The sequence below is a fragment of the Dipodomys spectabilis genome, unplaced genomic scaffold, assembly GCF_019054845.1.
Source record: "Dipodomys spectabilis isolate Male_0828 unplaced genomic scaffold, ASM1905484v1 ptg000532l, whole genome shotgun sequence".
NCBI lineage: Eukaryota > Metazoa > Chordata > Mammalia > Rodentia > Heteromyidae > Dipodomys > Dipodomys spectabilis.
The window spans coordinates 329,022-352,436 of NW_024871209.1; the positions used below are offsets into that span (position 1 = coordinate 329,022).

The 23,415-nt window shown below is 49.2% G+C and overlaps 1 protein-coding gene across 4 annotated transcripts in view; it reads right to left on the reverse strand.

The window, feature by feature from the left end:
• Window positions 1–3,495: 3,495 nt before the first annotated feature.
• Window positions 3,496–23,415, reverse strand: part of Kiaa0232 (KIAA0232 ortholog) — a 67,436-nt gene continuing 47,516 nt past the window's right edge. Inside the window, exons 6-10 of one of the 4 annotated variants that reach the window (XM_042670271.1) lie at window positions 18,187–21,508; window positions 16,766–16,837; window positions 11,660–11,768; window positions 7,911–8,008; window positions 3,496–6,080 (exon numbers count right to left, since the gene is read on the reverse strand). In XM_042670271.1, coding sequence (XP_042526205.1) covers window positions 5,904–6,080; window positions 7,911–8,008; window positions 11,660–11,768; window positions 16,766–16,837; window positions 18,187–21,508 — 3,778 coding nt within the window. In that variant the 3' untranslated portion in view covers window positions 3,496–5,903. The remainder of the gene's footprint in view (window positions 6,081–7,910; window positions 8,009–11,659; window positions 11,769–16,765; window positions 16,838–18,186; window positions 21,509–23,415) is intronic. The other 3 variants (XM_042670272.1, XM_042670273.1, XM_042670274.1) reach the window with 3 other exon arrangements.

Consider the following 23,415-nt stretch of genomic DNA (forward strand, 5'->3'; position numbering starts at 1 on the left):
TTTACCCAGCTTTGGAGAGCACTTGCTCACCCATGGCATACACAGTCCCCGTCACAGGACCTCCACACTGGCAGCCGGAGGCATACAAGGCCCTGCGCGAACTTGTCCTGCCAGCTCCCCAGCCCCAGCCCAATACCCAAGTGGAGGGCATGAAATGGCTCCTGCCACTGGCTTCAGAGGGGGCAACAGCCCCACCGCGCATCCACTCATGCCCGGCACTTATCTGTGGGAGACCATCTCCCTAGGACTGGAGATGAGCCCGCACTGGCAGTGTGGCCCACCCCCGAGCTGCTTCCCTGCTCCCCTGGGCCAGAGGCAGGCCCGGCTCTGGGGGAAGGAGGGGAGATCCTGTTCCTGTCACCCGGCGCCTCCCTCCAAGCTGCCTTTCTGTGTGTGGCACTGTGCCCTGCTGATGGGCCTTCCGTGGGGTGCTGCCCAGCAGGCAACAGGGCCATCCGCTGGGGTGTGCGGGAGCCTGGGGCGGAGACAGAGCCTCCTGTGTTTCCTGGAAGTGAAACGGGTCCCTCGTCCTTCAGGACCTGCCACCCACCCTGGGCTTGCAAAACCAAACGAGTTCCGTGCCGAGCCTGCCCCGTGCCCTCTTCTCTCACCCGCACATCTGTGCCAAGATCTGTGGGAGAGGCTCTCCTGCCCGAGACTCCAAGTGGGCCTTAGGTGAGGTGCCCGGCTGCCCGCCTTCTTCCTCCACAGGCTGGGTGGTCTGGGCGGAGCTCCTCGGCCCTGCGCCAACGCGCACTCGTGGATCTGATGCTGCCCTTGGCCCCATCTTCTGGCCAAGCCAGCACACTGGGAGTCAGATGGAGTCCCTGGGATGGCCAGAGAAGCAGCTTTCCTGTCTTCAAGGGTGTGGGTGTGACTTCGCTCGAGGGTGTGCCTGGGCAAGTCACATGATGGTACATGGCTGTGGCCAGCACCTAGCTGGCCAGGGGTTACCTCTGTAGAGCCGGCCAACTGCAGCAGTTTCCAGACACCAAGGACCCTGACCCACAGACCAGCCCCCTCCCTTGGGACAACCCTGGCAATGGTGCCCACTTACCACACCAGCGGTGGTGGCTGGCGGGCGGCGCCCAGGTGACATCCGTGCTCAGAGCACAGCCTGCGGCCGCTGTGTGCTACCTTCCCATTCCTGCTCATGTTCAGGGCCACCCGGCAGCAGGGCACAGCAGCAGCAGGGCCGGAGCCGCAAGCCTGAGGCAGAGGCCCGTCCCCACGGCCGCCCTGTGCCACTCGAGTGGACCACAGTGCCTGGCAGAGCAACTCGTGTGCCGGGGGAGCAGGCGCAGACAGGCAAGGGGTTGGTGGGGAGCCACAGGCTTCCTGTTGGGGTGCTCTTCCCTGGAGACACCCACAGGTATGTGACTGATCTGTGTAGCTGGTCATGGGTAACTTTCCCTTTGCACTTCTGCTCTGGCCAGGCTCCCCCTGCCACACACACACACTGAGGGAGCACGGGGTACACTCAGTCCTGGGACACATCATATTGGCCCTTGGGATCTCGTGGTGTACCCCAGTGACGGGCCTGTGAGCCCCACCTGCCCGCAGTTCCTGGAGAGGGCATCCTGGTCAGAACCTACTCCCAACGTGCAGAGTGACATCTGGAGGTGGCGGTGTGGGCGCGCCGAATGCACCCTGCAGTCACAACGCTCAGCTGGAGCCCTGGCCCTGCCAGGGACCTGCGTGACTTTAAACACACCTCACGTCCTGTGGAGCCGGTTTCCCCTCAACACCCAGGGCGCACTGAGCTGAAGGCTGAGCACAGCGCGTCCCATGTTCCTGGGTGCCCACAGCAGCTGGGTGACTGTATCACTGCCAGCCACACACGCATCCTTGTGTCTCCAGGAAGAGGGTCCCACCGGTCCACTCTAAGGAGGGTAAGAGTTCAAGCCAGTCTTGGCCAATTATGATCCAGCACTCAGAGACTTCTCTAAGTACAAGGTACCCTTCCTACCCAAGATCACAAAGCCAAAAGCAGCTTAACACCAAGCCAGGTACAGTGACACACATCTGTAATCCCAGCTATTTGAGAGGCAGATCTGGGGAACATGGAGGGCTCACAAATTATCAAGGTGGCTGGAAGTGGCCTGGGGAAAATGAGGTCCCATCCTTAAGCTTCATTTTTTCAGTGGTAAACTGCATAAAGAATACGGGTTCTGCGGGCGCCGGTGGTCACGCCTGTCGTCCTAGCTACTCAGGAGGCTGAGGTCCGAGGATCACGATTCGAAGTGAGCTGGGCAGGAAAGCCACTGAGACTCTTTTTTTTTTTTTTGGGTCCAGTTGTGGGGCCTGAACTCTGGGCCTGGGCGCTGTCCCTCAGCTCTTCAGCTCAAGGCTAGCACTCTACCACTTGAGCCACAGCGCCACTTCCAGCTTTTTTCTTTTTGCTTATGTGGTGCTGAGGAGTCGAACTCAGGACCTCAGGCATGCAAGGCATGCGCGCTACCACTGAGCCACCTTCCCAGCCCGCCACTGAGACTCTTATCTCCAATTAATTACAGAAAAAGCTGGAAATGGTGCTGTGACTCAAGTGGTAGAATGCTGGCCTGGAGCAAAAAGCTTAAGAGACAGCACCAGCACTGGCAAAAAACAAAACAAACAAACAAAAACCATGGGAAAATAGGTGTCATAAGGTAGAGAAAGCATTTTCAAGTATTAAAACAGGACAGGCACAAGCAGTAAGTCAAAATTTAGTCCTCTAGGGAGCCCCCTCACCCCCACCTCCACCCCCTCCATGAAAGGTGACTGCTAAACTGAGAACAAGAACTTTCCTCAAATGGCTCAAATGAAGTACATGCTACAGCGTGGAGAAAAAGGCGTGTACCACCTCAGATGGTGGCCAGAGCCTGCTCCAGAGGACACCAGCCATCGGGCCATGGCAGCCCAGGATCTCCCCACGGGAGCTGTGCCCACCAGCAAGGACAGACACGCTCAAGGCTGCCCACAGGAATAGCATTCAGTAGTGAATACACAGAAAAATGCTCTGAACCATGATCAATGCTAAACCTCACGATGGCCGAGAATCCAACTGTAACCACACAGCTGTGTGACTGCTGAGCCTCCACGTCAGGGACAGAGCGAGTTCCTGTCTCAACCATGGGCGGTGGCAGCTCTGCAGCACAGGGGGTGAAGAATGGAGGCGTCTGCATTTCCCCATATGCGCTCTTAAGCATACACAGACTTCTTTTCATAACAGACACCAATCATGTTAGATGTGTAAACATCTGTTTTTTTTCTCCAGAGAAAAACAAAGAAGCAGTTTTATTACCTCTGTGAGGATCAGGACTACCGCGCGCGTGTGCTGGGATAAAAAGTCAGCTTATTGCTCAATAGACCCCACCCACTCCCCTTTCCAGCTTTTGGGCCTCTGTAAGGAAGTTACCTGCTTTCCATATAATAAGGTAATTTACACTCTTAGGTTCTTCAGTTAAGAGGCCGAGTTTCTTGAAATCTTTTGTATCATAAATAATATCAGCAAACTGTTTTTAAATTTTTTTTATTTGGTGTTAACTCCACAAGAAAACAAACAAAAAAAATCAGTTACTCTGGTGTACGTGAAATCAGAACAATACAACCACGGAAAAAAAAATCTGAGCGCAGGAATGGAAAACTGAAACCTCAGTACTATGGATATGCAGCCTGCGTCACACCAGTGCTGCCACACTACAGAGCAGTGTGCCACAGGGTAGTGTGCACGGCACATCACAGTGAGCATGTCACACCAGTGAGCGTGTCACACCATGGCATAATGTATGCGCCACACCATAGCGCGCTCAGCATTTGCCAACTGTTTTTAATGCTTTTTGTGATCATTCACAAAACTTAAAAACCACACTTTCAACTCTGCGCTAAAAGCCTCTGAGCTTTAGCCACTTCACTATGAAAACAAATAGACTCTGTCGATCCTTTGCTCATCAGCCTTCCCGTCCCCCACGGAAGGCGTTCGATAGCCCCTCCCCCACGCTGGAGGGTGTCAGCCCCTTTGTCACTTTGGAGCCCTTTCATGACGAGCAGCAGCTGTCCAAAATCAGCTGAGCTCAAGGTTGTGTCGGAATCTATTTATTTGGTCTCTGCTACATAAGCAACGATTCCTAGGATAATGGTCACTGCAGTGATTTTAGGAATTTTCAATTTCCAATCCTTTTTTTTGCCTTTGATGTTACTAAGTGATATTTCAGTGCAGATGCTAATCAAATTTTAGGAAGCTCTAGAAGAAAGAAAATACATAAAAACTTATCTGATGTCTATAAATAAATAAGTGCAACAAAAAACCTTACACATGCACACACGCACCCACACCCACACACACAGACACATACATACACACATACACATACACACACACACACACACACACACACACATCCACTGTAAAGTGTCAAAGGATGATGGTATGCTGTATAAAAATAAACCCTAGCAGGCAGTGAGGACCCCAGAGAGCGATCCAGGCTTCCCATGGTGAGGACACACACAACTCCAGCGCTCCACACAGCATTGATGCTGCTTTCTACGTTGTCAATTAAGAAAACACAACACACTTAACTGCTTCAGACCAAGTACTTCGTGGGGCAGTTCAGTTCCAGCCAATAAGCTCGTTATTCCTGTGTCCACTGCCTGCCCAAGTCAGTGGTGACGCTGTCAGACTTTTCTCCAACATCCCTGCTGTCACAGACATGCTAACCTGATTTTACAGGCTAGATGTTTTTGTTTTAAAACAGCGAGCTGGTTAAAAAAGGAAAATGATTTAGAATGTTTCGATTTTGCACTTTTTGCTCCTAACCTCGCATCACCCTGCTGCACAGTGTGGTGAGCGCTCGAGGACGTGGGCGGTGCGTGCGTGCGTGCACACGCCTCCTGCGAGATGCACCGACTCCTTGGGGGAACCCAAGGCAACTGGAAAGCAAGTCACATGAGGCGATGATCAGAACAGCAGTCACACCGATACGCAGAAAAAATTACTCTACCCATCCCAGCCCACAGCACACAGAACTTCCCAGAACATTCTCTCAAACACAAAGTAAGAAGCAAGCTATACTACATCACAGCTACAAAGCAGCTAGCTGCAGCAGCCAAGATTTCTTTGGGGTGATAAGGCCTTCCTTCTTGCATGTCAAATGTTTGTAACTTCCAAGTTTTGAGGACTACAACTCAAAGTAGTCACCAATGAACAGCAACCAAGGGCCTCTCCCTGGGCTGAGGGGTGGGTGAGGGGCATCCTTACCCCTCCCCGCCTCATCTCCTATCCCACCCCCCAAATCCTTGGCTTCTTCAGTTAGCAAGAGTAACAAGTCATAGTTTCTTCCGTGATACTTTAGAGGGAAACTCTAAGAGAGAAAACACAGTAGTAGTTTACTAAGTCTCTAAGCGCATACCCTTGCGGGTCCTAGTCAAGAGTCCATGAGGCTTCACTGAAGGACCGCGGATGAGTCGCCATGCCTCCCTCCTGCCTTCAGAAAGGCCCTGGCCCAGTGCAGGGAAGGGCCCATCTCCTGGCTCTCAGAGAACATGGCTAGTCTCTGGCCAGCGCCACGGCTGCTGGCGCTGCTATGGGGGTGGGTCATGGTGGAGCAGCGGCAGCGAGGGGAAGGAAGGCCTGCAGCTGCGATGCAGGCGCGGGGACACCTCTAAGACAAGCACATGCACACCCATTCTTCACTGGACAGCACAGTCTAGTCTACTTCAGAGAGCAAGAACTGAACAGCTGGGAAACAAATCTTCAACAGGACAGCTGTCCTCAACTCTAAAATAAGCAAGAAGAGAAAGAGAATCACTGATGTGAATCAGTTAATTGAAGAAGAAACCTAAGTTGCTGCTTTAGACTAACAGGCCTCACAGAAGGCGATTTCCCGTCACACATCGTTTGACACGAGCGGAGCCACTCTGCAGGGTCAGAGGTGAGTTCGGGAGAAGAGCTCCTCTCCACTGGGGCCCGCCCACTGGCCGCCTTCGGAGCCAGAGTCCCGGGAGTCGGAGCTGGCGCTGGAGTACGTCTTCCTGCAGAGGCCATTCGGTTTTGCTCCAGAACCTCTCTCTTCTGTGCATCGTGCCTCATAAACAGAAGACACCTAAGATTCAAGAACAAATTTTCAACAGTTCAAAAATCAAAACTTCTCCTCCAAAGGGCTAAGACACCCCACTGATAAACAGAGAAGAAAGAACAAATCACTAGTGTTCTGTGGAGTTTCACTTTTTTTTTTAGAGAAAAATCTCCTCTGCTCCCTAATCCATCAAGATCCCAAATATGAATTCTGCACGGGGTCACGTGGACAGTGTGGCAGTGTAAGGGTAGCTAAAAGGGATTCCTTAATTTTCTACAAGTGTTTAAGTGCTCTGGTGCTGGGTGCAGACCGGTACAGACCTTTACCAGGAGGTGGCCGCTCCTGGGGCTCATGCTGCACTGCGGGTGGGGAGGATGGGAGTGGCTGAGAGGTGGGACTTTGGGGGGGGGGCGGGCGGCCTCCACCAGGTTTCTGCAATGGGTCCCAGCATTACCTCACCCTGCATAGGGTTGATTCTCTAGTGTGGGACTATTCCTCCATGAGAGAGTTAGCATGTCTTGCCCCTCAGACACGAGGCAAGTAGAAACTCTTTGTGAGTCACAGCAACGCTCCCCACCCCCACAGCACACTTACCAGCCCTACTCTCACTGTCCCTGCTGGAGAGCCCAAAGCACTAGCACCGAAAGGCCAGGGAGGGGAGATCAAGACTGCTGAGCCAGGGGCAAAGGCACACAGGGCCTTCCAGGCCAGAGGGAGTTAGGGCTTTATGCAGCAGGTAGGAGTGCGGGGAAGGGGTTGGGGGTGGAGTCCTAGAGTCAGGGCACAGGGGCTCCCGGCTCAGGACTGCACTTACTTGGTAGTTCAGTTCTATGATCTTAGCCACATGGCTCTTAATCTTTAGTTGGCTCATGTTTTGGGGTTTTTGTTTTTTTTTTCCAGGAAAAATGGGCGTGCCATCAGTGCCTACCACGTGAGGGTATTTTGAGGCCACTGTCTTGCTGGCTAGAGGTGGCTAGAGAGCAGAAGCAGAAGCAGGAAGGACCCTGAGGAGGCATGAGAGGATGGAGTAGAGGGGCGGTATGAAGTGGAGGTGAGTGAAGCACAGGCCAGTAGGCAGACTGCATGTGCAGGGAGGGAGGAAGAGACAGGCAAGAGTGGTTCCAGCTCTGGGCTTGAGGTTGGTGGGAAGGAGGAGTCTGCGAGCCTCCTTACAGGGCAGCCTCAGTCCACCAACTGACAGGTCTGTAGGCACAGACGTCACGTGGTGCTTTGAAGGAAGTTCTTACAGGGCTTGAACCAACACCGACAATCAGCTCTGGGAAGGAAAACGAGTCTCCTTAGATTTATTCACCTGCGTTCTTGCCTAACTAGGAAGGCCTGAGACTAAGGCAGACACGGGCCATGACCCTGCCTTCAAGGCACCCAGCCTTTCTGACAATACCGATGTATAGATTATCCAGTGCACCAAATGCCATGGCTCCAACAAGAGTGCTACCCAGACAGTGTGGTGAGGGACAGAGGTGGGGGGGGGGGGGGGCAGGATCTGTCCCTCAGAGGCCACGACAGACAGGAAAAAGCCACTAGAAAGGCTCCTTGGCAAGTGCTTTGACAGATGCAAAGGTGCCGCTCAAGAAGGTCGGGGCCGGCCAGCTTCCCATGTAGATGTCCCGCGGCAGCAGTGTCAAGGCGGCCAGAGCAAGATGGAGGACTTTGTGAGAAGGCTGGACATAAAGGGTCAAAGGAGAAGGTGAGGGAAACCCGAAGGAAAAGCCAGAGAGGATGGGGGTGGGGAGGGGGTGGGAGTACGTCGCATGACTCCCAGGTGTCTGACTACAGTGAGGAGGGCAGCCGTGGCCATTTCTAAGTTAACAGCAAGGAGGAGGACAGTCCACTTACCCTATTAAAATCTAACAGACGCTCTTCATTACTGGGTATTTCTTTAACATCTGGATATTCTTCTATACCATTGTCTCCCTTGGCATTTGTATAACATTCTTAATCATTTTGAATGGAAAAGGGAAAAAAGGGAAAGGGGGGAAATTCCATTAAGACAGTTATGAAACATACATTTTTGTTCCATTTTCACTGAAAAGTTAGATCTCCCAACCCTTTGGAGGTTTAAAGCAGGCACTAAAAGAAGGCAGGCAGCAAGGTATGCACAAGAAAAATGCTCTCTTGGACCAGACTATTAATGAATCTGATCTAAACCACAGGCATTCTAAGCACAGTCCAATATGAGACCTGCTCCAATCTGCTCTCGCGCCTCTGACGGGGTGCCCTGGGGAGCACAGGAGAAGGAAGCTCACGCGGCTGTGCTCTCAAGAGTGCATGGAGTGAAGGGAGACAGACGGTGACACGCTACGGATGTGCTCATGAAACAGCACACATTGTGTGGGACGTGCAAGGAGAAAGCCAGACAGGCCTGGCCTGGCCTCTTCTTCCTGGCAACCCCCACTAACCTAGTGTTCCCTATACCTGTGCCACGTGCAAGGAAGGAGGCTAACCAGTCTCCTTGTACCAGGCAGTGGCCCCCAAAGCAGGAAGGACTCAAACAGCTCCAAGAAGTCCAATTGTTTGCAGCCTAGGCTGAGCATCTGAGTCACCAGTAGCACTCTGAGAGACAGACTGCGAGAACTGCTTGAAGAGGCAGGCGACGGTCCAGCCTTCTGAGAAGCAACCAGGTAACTCCAGTGTACAACCCCAGCAGGTACTAGTCTCAATCTAGACTGGCCTTTGTCCCCTGGCTTCATGCAGGCGGTGGCTATGAAAGACATGGCACATAGGAAAACTAGCTAGACTGGACTTGGGCCTAGCTCTGACATATACTCAGGCAGGAAGTCCCTTGGTACTTGAAGCAGCACCAATGCAATGCTCTGTGCACAGAGGCATGGCAGCAGCCCCACTGGGTGTCGAGGGAGACCGTGCATGCCAAGGCCTACCTTCGCAGCCTTTCACCTTGTGTTGGCTGTATGCATCACTCTCCACAACCTGGCAGTGGCCAACTGAAAACTACTAGGAAAACCCAGGCTTGATGCCAGTTTCTGCTCCTCACCTGCAGTGTAACTCTGTCCCAGACCTCTTACCTGCCCTCGGAAGACTCTGAGCACATCACCTTCAAGGAGGCGCTCACTGTGCATGAAGTTGACATGCGCACAACCACCACGCTAGGCTGGACAGGGCAGGGGCCTGTGATGGCCCAGCCTTGCTTCCTCCTTCTGACTACACTCCCACCCAGCTGCTCTTGCCCAAGCTGGTCCAGGTGAAGGACTGTGGTGGGAAAGGTGGCTGTGCCCTGGCTGGGCCAGGAATGCTCCTCTCTCCCAGGAAGGACATTAGGACAGAGAACTAGGCCCCTGCAGCTCACAGTGCTCACAGCAACAACCATGAGTAAATTCAAGGGATAAGCCCGGCACTGTCTGGTGCCCTGTACCTTTCTGCACAGCTGCCCAGACTGGACTCTACTTACAAATGGAGCCAGTGGAGCACACAAAGGCCCCATCACTGTGGAGACCTAGAAACTAGGCACAGCAACATGGAGTTCCAACTGAGCATTGTGTCTCAAGTCTGGGCTCTAACCATGGTCCCTGCTCCTGACTCAGGGCCCTCTCCACATGGCTAGGATGACACATGCCAGTGCCAGCACACCCTTCCAAATCCTGAAAGCCAGCTGGAGAGTGCTGCCATACCAGTCAAAGCCTCTGGAGCCTGCTCTCCACTAACTGGCTGCTTACACGCCCGTGTCATCAGCCTTTGTCCAGCCACTGCTTCTGTCTGGCACTTCTCCCTGCAGCTAGTCTAGGCAGTCCCACCTAACCAGAGGAGGGCAGGGATTGTCTCTACATTCCCAGAGCCAAGAGCAGTACCCAGTACAAGGCAGGAATGACCTGCTGAGTGAAGTACCCACTCAGCAAGAAGAGGACGGGGGAGAGTGCCAGGGGCATGCACCCTCAAGCCAGATGGGAGCCCAAACAGGCTGTCTCACTTCCCAGCCTGGGCCCCTCTGACTGTGTACTGGAGGACAATCTGCCTTTCCAGAGAACAAGTCAGGCACTACTCTGAGCAGTGTCAATCATGTCCAATACTAGAAGCATCAGAATGTGCTCAGTCATTACTGCCTACCTGTCTTCTACCTGGAGCCTCCTCCTGAGGCTAGAACTACCCAGACTCTCCACAGAAAGTACATTTCATACTGTCATGACTGGGCAGGTCAGGGGATCTAATCATCCAAAGGAGTGGCTGCCTCCAGGCACAGGTGGCTCCCGCCTGTCATCCTAGCCACGCAGGAGCAGAGATCCAAGGATCTCAGTTCAAAGCTAGCCCGGGCAGAAAAATCTGTCAAATTCTATGTCCACTTAACCAGCAAAATGCCAGACTGGAGGTGTGGCTCAAGTGGTTGAGTGCTAGCTGTAAGATAACACACTGAGGCCATGTATTCAGGCCCTGACACATAAGTGAACAAACACAGACACACACACGGACTGGCTACTATCACTTATCCACTGAATTATTCCACAAGCCACTCTATGCCACAGACAGAAGTAGTCCATAGCATCACTTATGGGCACCTGCCAAGAGAGTATAACCTTGATAACTGAGAACCTAAAGCCAGAAGTTGGTGCTGGGTTCCTTCCTACTAAGGATGACAGCCATCCCAGAGCTGAGGGACCCATCAGTGGGGTATATGTTAAAATCACTACAAGGAAGCAGTCTTATGCTAAAGGTGGCAGCTCCTTACTAAAGGCGCTTCCAGAGTGGGCTTCTGCAGCACAGCTCTGGATTCTTCACTGTTGCTACAAATGTTTGAAGCATACGCCTGATGGTAACACCCTCCAAATCACAGACACTCTTTCCTCAGCCATCCTTTCTCCATGGAAACTCTGACAAACACACTTAGGTTCCCAAATGATCTGCTGCTGGGCCCAGCGACAACCTGCTGAGCCCATGGGACCTTGTTTATTTTTATTGTCAGTGGTGGGACTTGAACTCGGCCTGGGCGCTGTCCTGAGCTCTTCAACTCAAGGCCAGAGCTCATTTCCAGTTTTCTGGTAGTTAATTGGAGATAAGAGTCTCCTGCCTGGGCTGGCCTTGAACCTCAATCTTCAGATCTCACTCTCCTGAGTTGCTAGGATCACAGGAAGGAGCCACAGCAGCTGGCTTTGTTTAATATCTTCAAGCAGCTGTACAAAGGAGTTGCCATTCAACAAGGAAGTCTACAATCTATCTTGATCAATGTCACTCCCTTCAACATCCTCAATGCATCCCTCTCCTCCCCACCCCTACCCTCACTCTTTTTAATCTTGCAGGCCTCTTGGCTGCATGCTCCTCTTCTGGACTCCTGTTCTTTTCTCCTGCCAGTCCCTTGTGCTTTCTTTCCTGATTATTTCCTCCTCTGTGTCCACTGGTGGCAGCACACATCTCATCATGGCCATTAGGAATTTCCAACCTGTCCCCTGTTGCCCTGTTGTTGAGGTTAATAGCAGGATCCAGTTCTCACTCCTCATCACTATGTGCTGTGTGTGTGTGACAAAGATGCTTGCCACAGAAACCGCTAGTTAAGTGTTCGTGGACTGACAGTCCTAGCAAAGGAATTTGTTGCTCTAATGAATTTGAAATCTGAATGAGTAAATGAACACAAATCTCCTTACCTTCACATTCTGATGCTGGAAAAAGAGGAGAATACAAAGCTTTTTCCCACCACATCTGCTTTCCTTGATTTGTATTCATTTCTTGTACATCAGTGTTCAATACAGGAAACTGTTTAGATTAAACCAAATACAGAAAGTGTTTATAAACTGGCAGGATAGAGACTATCCAACTATTATTAATTATGGACAGCAAAGCCCAGGATTTTTACACTGGTGAGGTTTTTTGGTACTGTTTTGGATAAGGCAAGGATAAAAGCCAACATGTTTGTAGCAAATTAAGTTTTCATAAAAAGCTATTACTCTGAAAGTGGACAAAAATCTTAACAAAACAAACCCCAAACTACTAAACAAGGCTTAAAATCGGACAAGAAATGCTGCCAATTTAGAGAAGATTTCTAGGTTTCAAAGTGCACACAGGTAATCAGGGCTCTGGAGTTAATGAGGTACGATAGAGAATAGGACAAAGGGTGACGACTCTTACCCATGGCCAAAGCAGGGGGAGGTGTCCAGACCCACAAGAGCAACCCAAGGCTGAATCCAGGCTCCAACGTTCACAACTACAACTCTCAAAGGTTAACTGGACTCTCTCACCACCTTTCTGGGAAGCGAGGGCAAGACCCCACATGGCTGTGGCCAGCCTGGTTGGCACACACATTCTGGTGTGCCAGTCTTCACCCCTCCTGTGCTCTTTTTACTCTGCCTGTGGCAGGCCTGTTAACACTCCCAGAGCTAGGGCCTGGGCTCGTAGAAGCAGCCTGCTCAGCGGAGAGGCCTGTAAACTCCAGATAAATATTTACCATTTTAATGCCTTTTTTTTTTTTTTGTCGGTTGTGGGTCTTGAACTCTGGGCCTGGGCGCTGTCCCTCAGCTCTTCAGCTTAAGGCTAGCCCTCTACCACTTAATCTTTATCATTTTAAAGGTGTGTTCAAGTTTAAAACCTGAACTACTTCAATAGCTGATGATCATCAATTCTCTAAAAGGTTTAAGCTTTTAACTCTAAATTATTTTATGGGTCTAAAACTGTTTGACTCAGAAACCTATCTCTATTTTGTGACTGAGAAACACACTTCATGCTTTCATTTTTATTCAAAATAATTTTCAGAAATACCCCTAAATTGGGAACCAAAGGAGGATGGTACTGTCTATCCAAAGTGGTCAGTTAACTAATCTTCGTTGTTTTCTCCTGCAGCTTATTCTACAGGAGACCTAATCGCACTGTTAGACACGAGGGGCTGGGGTCAAGAGGACTGAGCAGGTGAGGCTGAACGTAAATGAGGCCAGCAGCACAGTCTGTAGTTAAAGGTGGGTAACAACACCTGACACCCGGTTCACAGCACCCTAAGCCTCTTCAGGAAGACCTTACCTATTCTGCGAGAGGCACTGGGCAGTACTAAGGGAAGGGTAGCAGAATTCTCACCACGGCATACTGGAAAGATGTGGATTTTAGGGAACAGGCCCCTGTTGGAGTTCCCATCAGCTCTGAGGACCTAATGATGCTGCTTATTTATCTGTGAATCCTCTCATGAGACAGGATGAGGACTTGGGCGAGAGAAGGGGAGTTAATGGTGGAGGACTGGTCACGGTAAAGAAGGAGCCTGGAGAGGTCAAGGCACCACTGAGGAACTGGGGTCACACACGGAGACGAGGTCAGATGCCAACGAAGACTCACTGGGAGCTTAAGGACAAGACTATGTATTTTAACCAGATACACAGTAGATAACTGTGCCTACAAACCTGAAGAATCCCCTCTAATCTAGGGTGATTACTCAGCACATCATTTCTTCTCTTTCTTCTGCTGACCCCATTACTAAGAGCTGACCCATTTCTGTCTTTGTTTCAGGAGTCTTTGCAGCAGAATCCTCCATTTGGATGTCAGCTCCGATGGCAGGTTATTTACAGTCTTGTTTCATGCTTGGCTGACTATGTTCAACAAATAGGTGTCAGTTCAAGAACTCTTTCCTGCCGGTTATTCCCAATTTTTAGGTTGCAAAGCAAAGATGTAACCATATTTTGCTTACCTACTGTTTAACAATGAACTAAGCTTGGTTTGGTTGTAAGTACTAAGGAGGAAACTGGAGTCAGGGAAGAGAGTTAGATCACCAAGAGGAGGTGATCTACCTGCCTCCGGTATCTTCTCCCTCACCCACCTCCAAGTGCTTCCTGCCTGGTCTGACTCCTCCCTGCACCCCCAATTAACCATGTGCCTGGTGTCCACGCCCCCATTCTGGACAGCCTTACACTCTCATAAAGCACCTAAGTCAGTGTGTTCACTGTAAAGGCAGCAGGTAACGACACAAACACAGCCTCTCTGCTATTCATTCTAGCACCTGGCACAGCAGGCACTTGATAATACTCAATGAAAACAGTGCATGTGTGTGGGGTTGGGGGGTGGAGGGATGAGGAAGGGAGGAAGAGGAAGAGGAAAAAGAAGAGGAGAGAGAGAGAGAGAAGCTTCATCCAAATTGCCTAACTACAAACATTTTTAGCAACACCTGTTACACTCAGAGTTCTTCAGAAGATGAAGGTATAGGAAGCCAAGACTCTGAGCCTTACATTCTTTCTTACTCAATAGCCTACCTATTCAGGGGAGCAGAAAGATGCTGCAGTACCTTTATGGGGTTCCAGCATCCTCTGCCAAGGCTGCCTGTGTTGTTAGAGCCCACCTTAACCTCTTTAAAGAAAAAAGCAAGTGAAAAAAAAAAAAAGCAACAGATATGAGAAGATCCTGAGCACAACACAGCCTGGAAAGCACCTGCTTTGTGCTTTCCCTCATTTGTGGAGACTGAGAGCCGTGGGAAAGCTTTGGCCATCTCCCTCCCCTCACCCTGTGGAGCCTGTACCTCCTGCAGAAAAACAGCATAGGGGGGCTGGGAAGGTGGCTCAGTGGTAGAGCGCTTGCCTTGCATGTCTGAGGCCCTGGGTTCGATTCCTCAGCACCACATAAGCAAGAAAAAAGCTGGAAGCGGTGCTGTCACTCAAGTGATAGAGCGCTAGCCTTGAGCTGAAGAGCTGAGGGACAGCGCCCAGGCCCAGAGTTCAGACCCCACGACCGGACCCCCCCCCCAAAAAAAAGAAAAACAGCATGCGAGGGATTGTTGTAACATCACCAGGACAGCCCCTTTCCGACTGCAGACCCACCGCCCTCCACAGCCATTCTAGCAGCACAGCCCAACGTCTGTAGGGTCTAAGTGACTTCTCTTTGACTGGACCAGGAGATTCTTGAAGGCAGTAACTGAGCCTCCTGCTTCCTTTTGGAGCTAAGGGAGCAATGGAGTAAGTGACAAGAAGGCATACACGCTGAGGACCTGCGGCACACTGCAAGTGTGTTGGTCCTTACTTCCACCCACAATGAAAGAGCCATGGTCCCTACCACACACACTTCCACCCAGGCCTCTCCACCTGGCATCCCCCTGCAGCCTACGCCCTCCTTACGTCCTGTACAACCCAAGTGTGTTCAAATGGCCTTCCACACCTCTTATGGTCTGGGCAGGCTCTTCAAGGTTCCAATAGCGGTCCAGGTTCACCTCCATCTCCCAGTCTACCTCAGTCCCTAAAATGGCGTTGGCTCTGATGCACTGAAGGTTAAGGAACTGGGTAGTGGGATTACATACATCCATACAGTGAAACGTGTAGGAAATCAAAGGCCATTATAATAACATGCCATTTTAGTTAAAAAGGAGAAAACAGGAGGAAGTATGTGTTTCCACACAGGAAACACAGATGGCAGATTTACTTGTGCTAGCAGTTGCTACTGGGAAATATGATACTCTCCTGTAACTTAATACAAAATGTACCAATGGCCTATTTCAATGAAAGTAAACTATTTACAAACTCATTTTATAACCTGTTTACTTTGTGTGTGCCAGTACCAGAGCCTGAACTCGGACTTGCATTCGCAGCTTTTTTGTTCAAGGCTGGCACTCTACTCTTGAAACAGACCCCCACTTCTGGCTTTTTGCTGGCTAACGGAGATAAGCTTTGAGCTGCACTCCTCAGATCTTAGTCTCCTGAGTAGCTAGGACTACAGACTTGGGTTGCCAGCACCTGGCTGGACTGGTTTTCTTGAAGACCAGAATGAACTCTTCATGGACAAGAACGATGCTCCCTCACTCAGGGCTCCCACCTCAGTGAAACAAGCAGGCCACAGGCATCTGAAAAGGCTGCGTAAGTGAATTTTTTTTTGTCAGTTGTGGGACCTGAACTCAGGGTTTACGTATCTTTCTCCCTTGACTTTTTCCATGGATTAACCTATTTATCTCATCTTTATGTAAATTCAAATATTCTCATAATACTGACTGCTATTCTGACTCATGTTCATTATATCTTGTGGTTTTTAGTTTAGCTCTCAATTCTAAACATAAGGAGATCATAACTTGTAGTATAAGCATCAATTATGAGTGAAAGAAAGCCATCATTTGATTTGTTTTGTTTTGTGGGAAGTGGGGGCTCAAACCTAGGGTCAGGTCTATGCTAAGCAAGCTGGTACTATTCAGCTGTCCCTGAACCTCTATTTGCTCAAGGCTAGTGCTCTACCACTTGAGCCACAGCACCACTTCCAGTTTTTCAGTGGATAAGAGTCTCACGCAGACTTTTCTGTCCAGTCTGGCTTTGAACCGCAATCCTCAGATCTCAGCCTCCAGAGTAGCTAGGATGATAGATAGGCATGAGCTACTGGCACCCAAAAACAAATCCTATTCTTCTCATTTTCCCAAATACCAATTCTACTAGAAAGGCTACATTTTTGTCCTCTTGCTCTAGTGCAGAGACTACTAGTCACTTTTAAGTGAGTTCACAGACTGCCTTCTGGAAAGGTTCTCCAGGGAAGGTAAGAATCTCCTTTTATGAGCCCCAAAGTTGACCAGCCAATTGTGACAGGGGCAAGGGCACCAGGTCTGAGCCCCAGCCTAGTCTCAAACTGTCCCTTCAGGTCACTCCTTCAACTTCATACCTCACGTGGATCTATGAGGTCAACCTGAACGTATAGTGATGTTAGGAGAGATTGGTGCTGACAGTACCGGCAGCTCAACTCTCAGGAAACCCCACACATCCTCTGGAAGCTAAGACCTCAAGGCCCAGAATGCTGATAAGATGAATACATCAACATACTAGAAAGCGAAGGAATATGGTAGTGGTATGATGTAGAATCTTGCTTCTTTCCTCTTTTTCTTTCTTCCCAATCTGGAACCAGGTGAAATACAAAGTACATAAAGGAATATTTAAGGAGGAAAAATGGGGCAATGAACAACAAATAAAGGCTAGCATTACTGAGTTCTCTTTAGCATTCACATTTTGGTTTTTCAGTGGAAGTGAACTCATCACTCTACACATCTCTATGGGCCGACTAGAAGGGATTCCAAGTTCCTGGGACCCCTATTCTCACAGCTGCACACTGAAGCACAGAGCCTCAACAAATGAGTAAGGTGTGGTCCACAGCCATATGGAGTTGCTAATCAAGTACAAGACAGAAAGTACATAAAAAACATGGAAAATGTGATAAAACAAGAGGCAAGAAGTGCAGGAAAATTCGAGGGAGAAATGAATTCAGCGTGAGGGTGAAGTAGAGAAGTAGGACTGTCAGTGAAGGAGGTGCCTGGTGCAGAGGGCCTCAAGGTGTGGGTGGAGCCAGCATGCTGAGGGAGGGGAGAGCGAGGGGGAAGGGAGAAGAGGAAGGAAAGGAGGGGGAAGGGAGGAGGGACACAGCAGCTATCCACCTCAGAAAGCCTGGCTTCTGAATGCCTTCAACTCTGCTTAATAAGCTGCTTTTGGAAAACGGCCAGCCACGACTATGCCAAATGCTAGTTGAAAAGTGAGCAAGACAGGTAGCTAAGCTTGTTTGTGAGACAAGTTATTGCCTTAAATATTATTTCTGGTGTAATCAACTGAACTTCAAACCACTTTTTAGGGATATACTTAAAGGGTACAATAACTCTTACTTCATAGACAATCAGAGAATTCTCAATTTCAAGAACCCATACTTCATATAAAGCCAGGTATACCTATACTAATGCTCAGTAGAATATGTTTTGCGGCATTTGGTTTGTGGATTCCTTTTTACATGTACCACACTATATCTTAGGGAACACTGTCCAGATGTAATGTATTTTACACGTAATAAAGTTTTAATACACCTGACCAACATCGAACAGGCTTGCTACCTAAAAAAAAAAATCTTTCTGCTAGCAACTATGTCTTGGTTCATGAACTTTGAAATCTGAAATGCTTATATACATTAAGTTTTTGCTTAAAGCATAGTACATGTATATTATATAAGAAACTTGTATGCTGAAATTTCTTTGAAGAGAAAATGTCTTTTCTCTGTAGGAAAGTCTGTCTACTTCAAATTTATAAATGTCAAATCCATTTTAAGTCCATAAAAAAATGTAAATTTGTAAGAAAGGTAAGCCCTAAGACATTTCAGCTAGTTTCCCAGAAATTTAACCTTATCTTTCATGTCTGATATGGCTATTCCAGGATTACTGTCTGGTTGATACTTGGTCAAATACAGGCAAGCTAGGTTTTATACATACCTCTTCCAGCTGTCCGGAAGAAAGTGGATTCTCTTCACAAGCAGGGAACTGACAGCCTGCTTTGCAACTGCAAAAATCATTAATTTCTTCCTCACACTGTGCCATTATCTTACAATTTGCTTCTGAGCTTTCTGAATCTATCTCCAGAGATTCATCCATGCTACATTCCAAACACTGGTTCTGCTTTCCAGCCGGCAGAGTCCCAGCAGCCTCCTCCTGGGAATCCAGCGATGTCTGAGCACTCTTCTCCATTCCAGATTTCTTTAACCTGGGGAGGAATTTCCCAGACTCCAGCTCTGATTTTCCATAGTAATGACCTTCTTTCTCTGCATCTTCTTCCAGAGGTTTGAGATCAGCCTGTGGATCTTCAAACACATCAACCTGAGAAGGAATGGGAATACTGGCTTCCTCTTTCTCAGATTCAAATTCCGACTCACTTCCTCCTCCGGGGGACAGTTCAGATGCAGAAATTGGACGAAAGTGAGTCCTCGGAGAAATCCGAATAGCCCTGTATTGTGTTCTGTCAACACCACATATTCTGGGGTGAAAAACTTCACTGTCTGAATCAGAGCAGAGGATTGATTTCGGCTTAAAACTAGGGCTGAAAGATGCAATCCCTTCAGGTTCAAATGAACATTCTACATGAAGAACTTGTGAAAATGGATTGCTTAAGTCAAAGGAGGAGAATGAATATTCAAGCCCAGGATCTTCCACTTGAAAGTTACCACATGCCCCAAGCAAGTCTTCATGGAAGATAAAAGAAAATCCCTTATTCAATCCATTTTCCCCACTCTTCGGCTGATCGTTCTGTTCAAATGAAACGAAGGGCTTCCATAATTGCCTGTGACCAGGAGCAAAGCTGTTTCCAGGGGTCATGAAGACATCTGTGCCAGCTATTGTCACAACGTCAGAAGCTGCACACTGCAGCAAGCTTCCTTTTGTGTGACTAGGTGGTACAACGGCCCACTCCCCATCGCTGTTGAAGGTCTTGAGTTCTCCATAAACTCCTCCGAGAATGAATGCATTCTCTTTATCTTGGGCCACATCCCACGGTTTAGAAGGTGTGGTATAGTCACCACCATCCACATTTGACAGCTCCCTAGAAACAAATGCTCTTTTCTCCGGGTTCTCCTTCTGCCCCTCCCAGAGATGATATTCTGATCTCTGCACAGCCCTGCTAGGCTCCTGAAGGGTCTCCAGTTTAGCTTCGGCATCCAAACAGCAGCAGTAGTTATTTACATCAGTCGAGAACAATTCATCCTCAACTCTTTCCATTTCTACCGTAGCTGCAGAATTTCCATCTGCCATTTTTGTCCAAATGTCTTTAATGACCCCTGAGCTGTAGCCATCTCCGTGTGGACTGCTTTCACTACCTGCTTGTGTAGTTCCAAAGCTTTTGTTTTCTGGTTTTTGTTCTAGCTGAATACCACAGACAGATTCTAGTTTAGATCTTTTCTTGAAAACTAATGTAGGAACTTCCCCTAAAGTTCTACTGTTTTGCTGGCAAGTTTCATCTTGCAAAAAATCTAGAAGTTCTTCATCCACATAATTTGATGAGATTCTAGGAACTACATAGTTAATATCTTCTCCACTAAACTGTGTGGATTCTTCAAACTGAATGTTTAATGTCTCATTATCTGAACGTGTTTCTTCTGAATGGGACCACGGACTACAGGTTCTTGTTGAAAGATTAGAACAGTGTTCATTTTCTTCAAAGGCACTATTTTTGGTCCATATTAGCAATCTAGACTGTGTTTTCCCAAGCAGATTAGCACTAGAATCTGTATTTTCATTTCCCAAATTGAGTGTTTCAAAAGAAAATGGTAAAACAGAATTACTGCATTGCACTTCAAACACTGAAAAACAAGAGTTTATACCAGATCCTTCATTCATATCTGAAAAGAGCTCTTGATTGCCAGCAAGCAAGTGTGAATTGAGCATTGTGCTGTCCAAGACCGGAGAGTCTCCTCCAAAACTCTCCCCATCAGCATCACCAGAGCTGGATGAACAGCACTCCCAAAACTGAGCCAGATTGCCAAGGTCTTGCAGAAACAAGCCCTCGGCACCCACGGAGCTAGCAGAATCTGTCCATATTGCACGTTCCCCTCGCAACTCCATACCATCTAACACTATGCAACATTCGGCCTCAAAATCTGTACTCTCTTTGCTTTTCTGTCGAATCATATTCAAAATCCGACTTTCTCCTTGCATTGTTTCTGAGGCACCAGGATCCAACATGGATTGATCAATATCCACTTCATAGAAGTGTGTTAATTCTGATAGATGAATATCATCCAAATACTTATTGTCCTCTGGCAGAGAACATAATGAGGTCCCAGTGAAGTCAATATCCTCATTTATAACGGCAGGCATCTCTACAAAATGACCATCAATGAAAGTACCTGCTGAGAGGTATGTTTTATGAATATTATTGTTGCTGATACAAAGACCATGCACTGATTCAGACAAGTTCTCCACTGCCTCTGATGTCGGAGCACTTGCATCTTGTCTGTTTCGGTATGTGGTCTCTAGCTTGCTTTTTCTGCTCACTGGAACAAAGTATTCAGCAATGGGTTCGGTGTACCACAGGGGCTCCTCCTTGTACTCTTTGTCATCTCTGCTCTCTGCACACAGGTCTTTTCCTCCCATGCTCCCAGGATCTTTCCTCCCTGTCTCTTTCACTGGTCGTTTACCTCGCTTGCACAGCTGCCTGATGGACCCGCTGCTGCTGCTGCTGCTGCTGCTGCTGCCACCACTGCTGCCACTACCAGCACCAGCAGCACCAGCAGCACCAGCACCAGCACGGACGCTTCTTTCTGCCTTCTCACCATGCTTCAGTGACAGCCTGCTTTGGCCATTCCGCCCTTTTTTGTTTCGGATTTCTCGCGCCTTGTGTCTCACTTTCATATACTTCATAGATGCTTTTAATTCACCTTGATTACCACTTGAACTTGAGCCTGCTTCACTGGAGCCAGAAGACCATGAGCGAGGACGAATCTTCCCTTCAGGTTTATGTCTGATTTGCTTTCTATACAAGGCAGGCTTATCTTCAGAAGTGCTGGGACTCACATTGTTCTCCTTATTATGTCTGCTTCTGCTCTGCGTTTTCTCATGAATAAGGGTGGGCACTTGGGCACCTCTTTCCTTGGTGACTTCGCCTTCACTATGACAGTCTTTTGGAGAGGGTGTATCTGTGCTTGCTGGAGGGGCTGTGGAGGAGGAGGAACTAGAGTAAGAACAGGCTTTGGACTTGTTCCACACTGTCATGATTTCTTGCAGGCAAACTGGTTTCTCAGAAAGTGGTGGAAATGCTTCGTAGTACCTGAGAAACAGAGTAAAGAGTTCAAAAGAAAGCACTTGCAGGTGTTAACGTATAGCCACATACTAGTCCCAACCAGACAGTACAGCATCTCATCTTTTTTTTTTTTTTTTGACAGTCCTGGGGCTTGAACTCAGGGCCTGGGCATCATCCCTGAGCTTCTTTTGCTCAAGGATAGCACTCTATCACTTGAGCCATATTCCCAGCCAAGTAACTCATCTTGAGTCATACAGGAATCATTAACCTAAAATAATTTATAGTACAGTAATGTATGTGTTATTCCTACTTGGGAGTATAAATGGTTTTCACCTCATAGAGAGGCTCCTGGAGTAAAAGAATTCACACAAGAAATGAGTAAGAAAAGAATCTGCTACAGGGTCTGCCTTGTCTCTGGTGTTCTATCTCGGGATGCTAGCACTGGGTCTGCCTTGTCTCTGGTGTTCTATCTCGGGATGCTAGCACAGGGTCTGCCTTGTCTCTGGTGTTCTATCTCGGGATGCTAGCACTGGGTCTGCCTTGTCTCTGGTGTTCTATCTCAGGATGCTAGCACAGGGTCTGCCTTGTCTCTGGTGCTCTATCTCAGGATGCTAGCACAGGGTCTGCCTTGTCTCTGGTGCTCTATCTCAGGATGCTAGCACAGGGTCTGCCTTGTCTCTGGTGTTCTATCTCGGGATGCTAGCACTGGGTCTGCCTTGTCTCTGGTGTTCTATCTCGGGATGCTAGCACAGGGTCTGCTTTGTCTCTGGTGTTCTATCTCGGGATGCTAGCACTGGGTCTGCCTTGTCTCTGGTGCTCTATCTCAGGATGCTAGCACTGGGTCTGCCTTGTCTCTGGTGTTCTATCTCAGGATGCTAGCACAGGGTCTGCCTTGTCTCCGGTGCTCTATCTCGGGATGCTAGCACTGGGTCTGCCTTGTCTCTGGTGTTCTATCTCGGGATGCTAGCACTGGGTCTGCCTTGTCTCTGGTGTTCTATCTCAGGATGCTAGCACTGGGTCTGCCTTGTCTCTGGTGCTCTATCTCGGGATGCTAGCACTGGGTCTGCCTTGTCTCTGGTGCTCTATCTCGGGATGCTAGCACTGGGTCTGCCTTGTCTCTGGTGTTCTATCTCGGGATGCTAGCACTGGGTCTGCCTTGTCTCTGGTGCTCTATCTCGGGATGCTAGCACAGGGTCTACCTTGTCTCTGGTGTTCTATCTCGGGATGCTAGCACTGGGTCTGCCTTGTCTCTGGTGCTCTATCTCGGGATGCTAGCACTGGGTCTGCCTTGTCTCTGGTGTTCTATCTCGGGATGCTAGCACTGGGTCTGCCTTGTCTCTGGTGCTCTATCTCCAGATGCTAGCACTGGGTCTGCCTTGTCTCCGGTGTTCTATCTCGGGATGCTAGCACGGGGTCTGCCTTGTCTCTGGTGCTCTATCTCGGGATGCTAGCACTGGGTCTGCCTTGTCTCCGGTGTTCTATCTCAGGATGCTAGCACAGGGTCTGCCTTGTCTCTGGTGTTCTATCTCGGGATGCTAGCACTGGGTCTGCCTTGTCTCTGGTGCTCTATCTCGGGATGCTAGCACGGGGTCTGCCTTGTCTCTGGTGCTCTATCTTGGGATGCTAGCACAGGGTCTGCTTTGTCTCTGGTGTTCTATCTCGGGATGCTAGCACTGGGTCTGCCTTGTCTCCGGTGTTCTATCTCGGGATGCTAGCACAGGGTCTGCCTTGTCTCTGGTGTTCTATCTCAGGATGCTAGCACTGGGTCTGCCTTGTCTCCGGTGTTCTATCTCGGGATGCTAGCACTGGGTCTGCCTTGTCTCTGGTGCTCTATCTCGGGATGCTAGCACTGGGTCTGCCTTGTCTCTGGTGTTCTATCTCGGGATGCTAGCACAGGGTCTGCCTTGTCTCTGGTGTTCTATCTCGGGATGCTA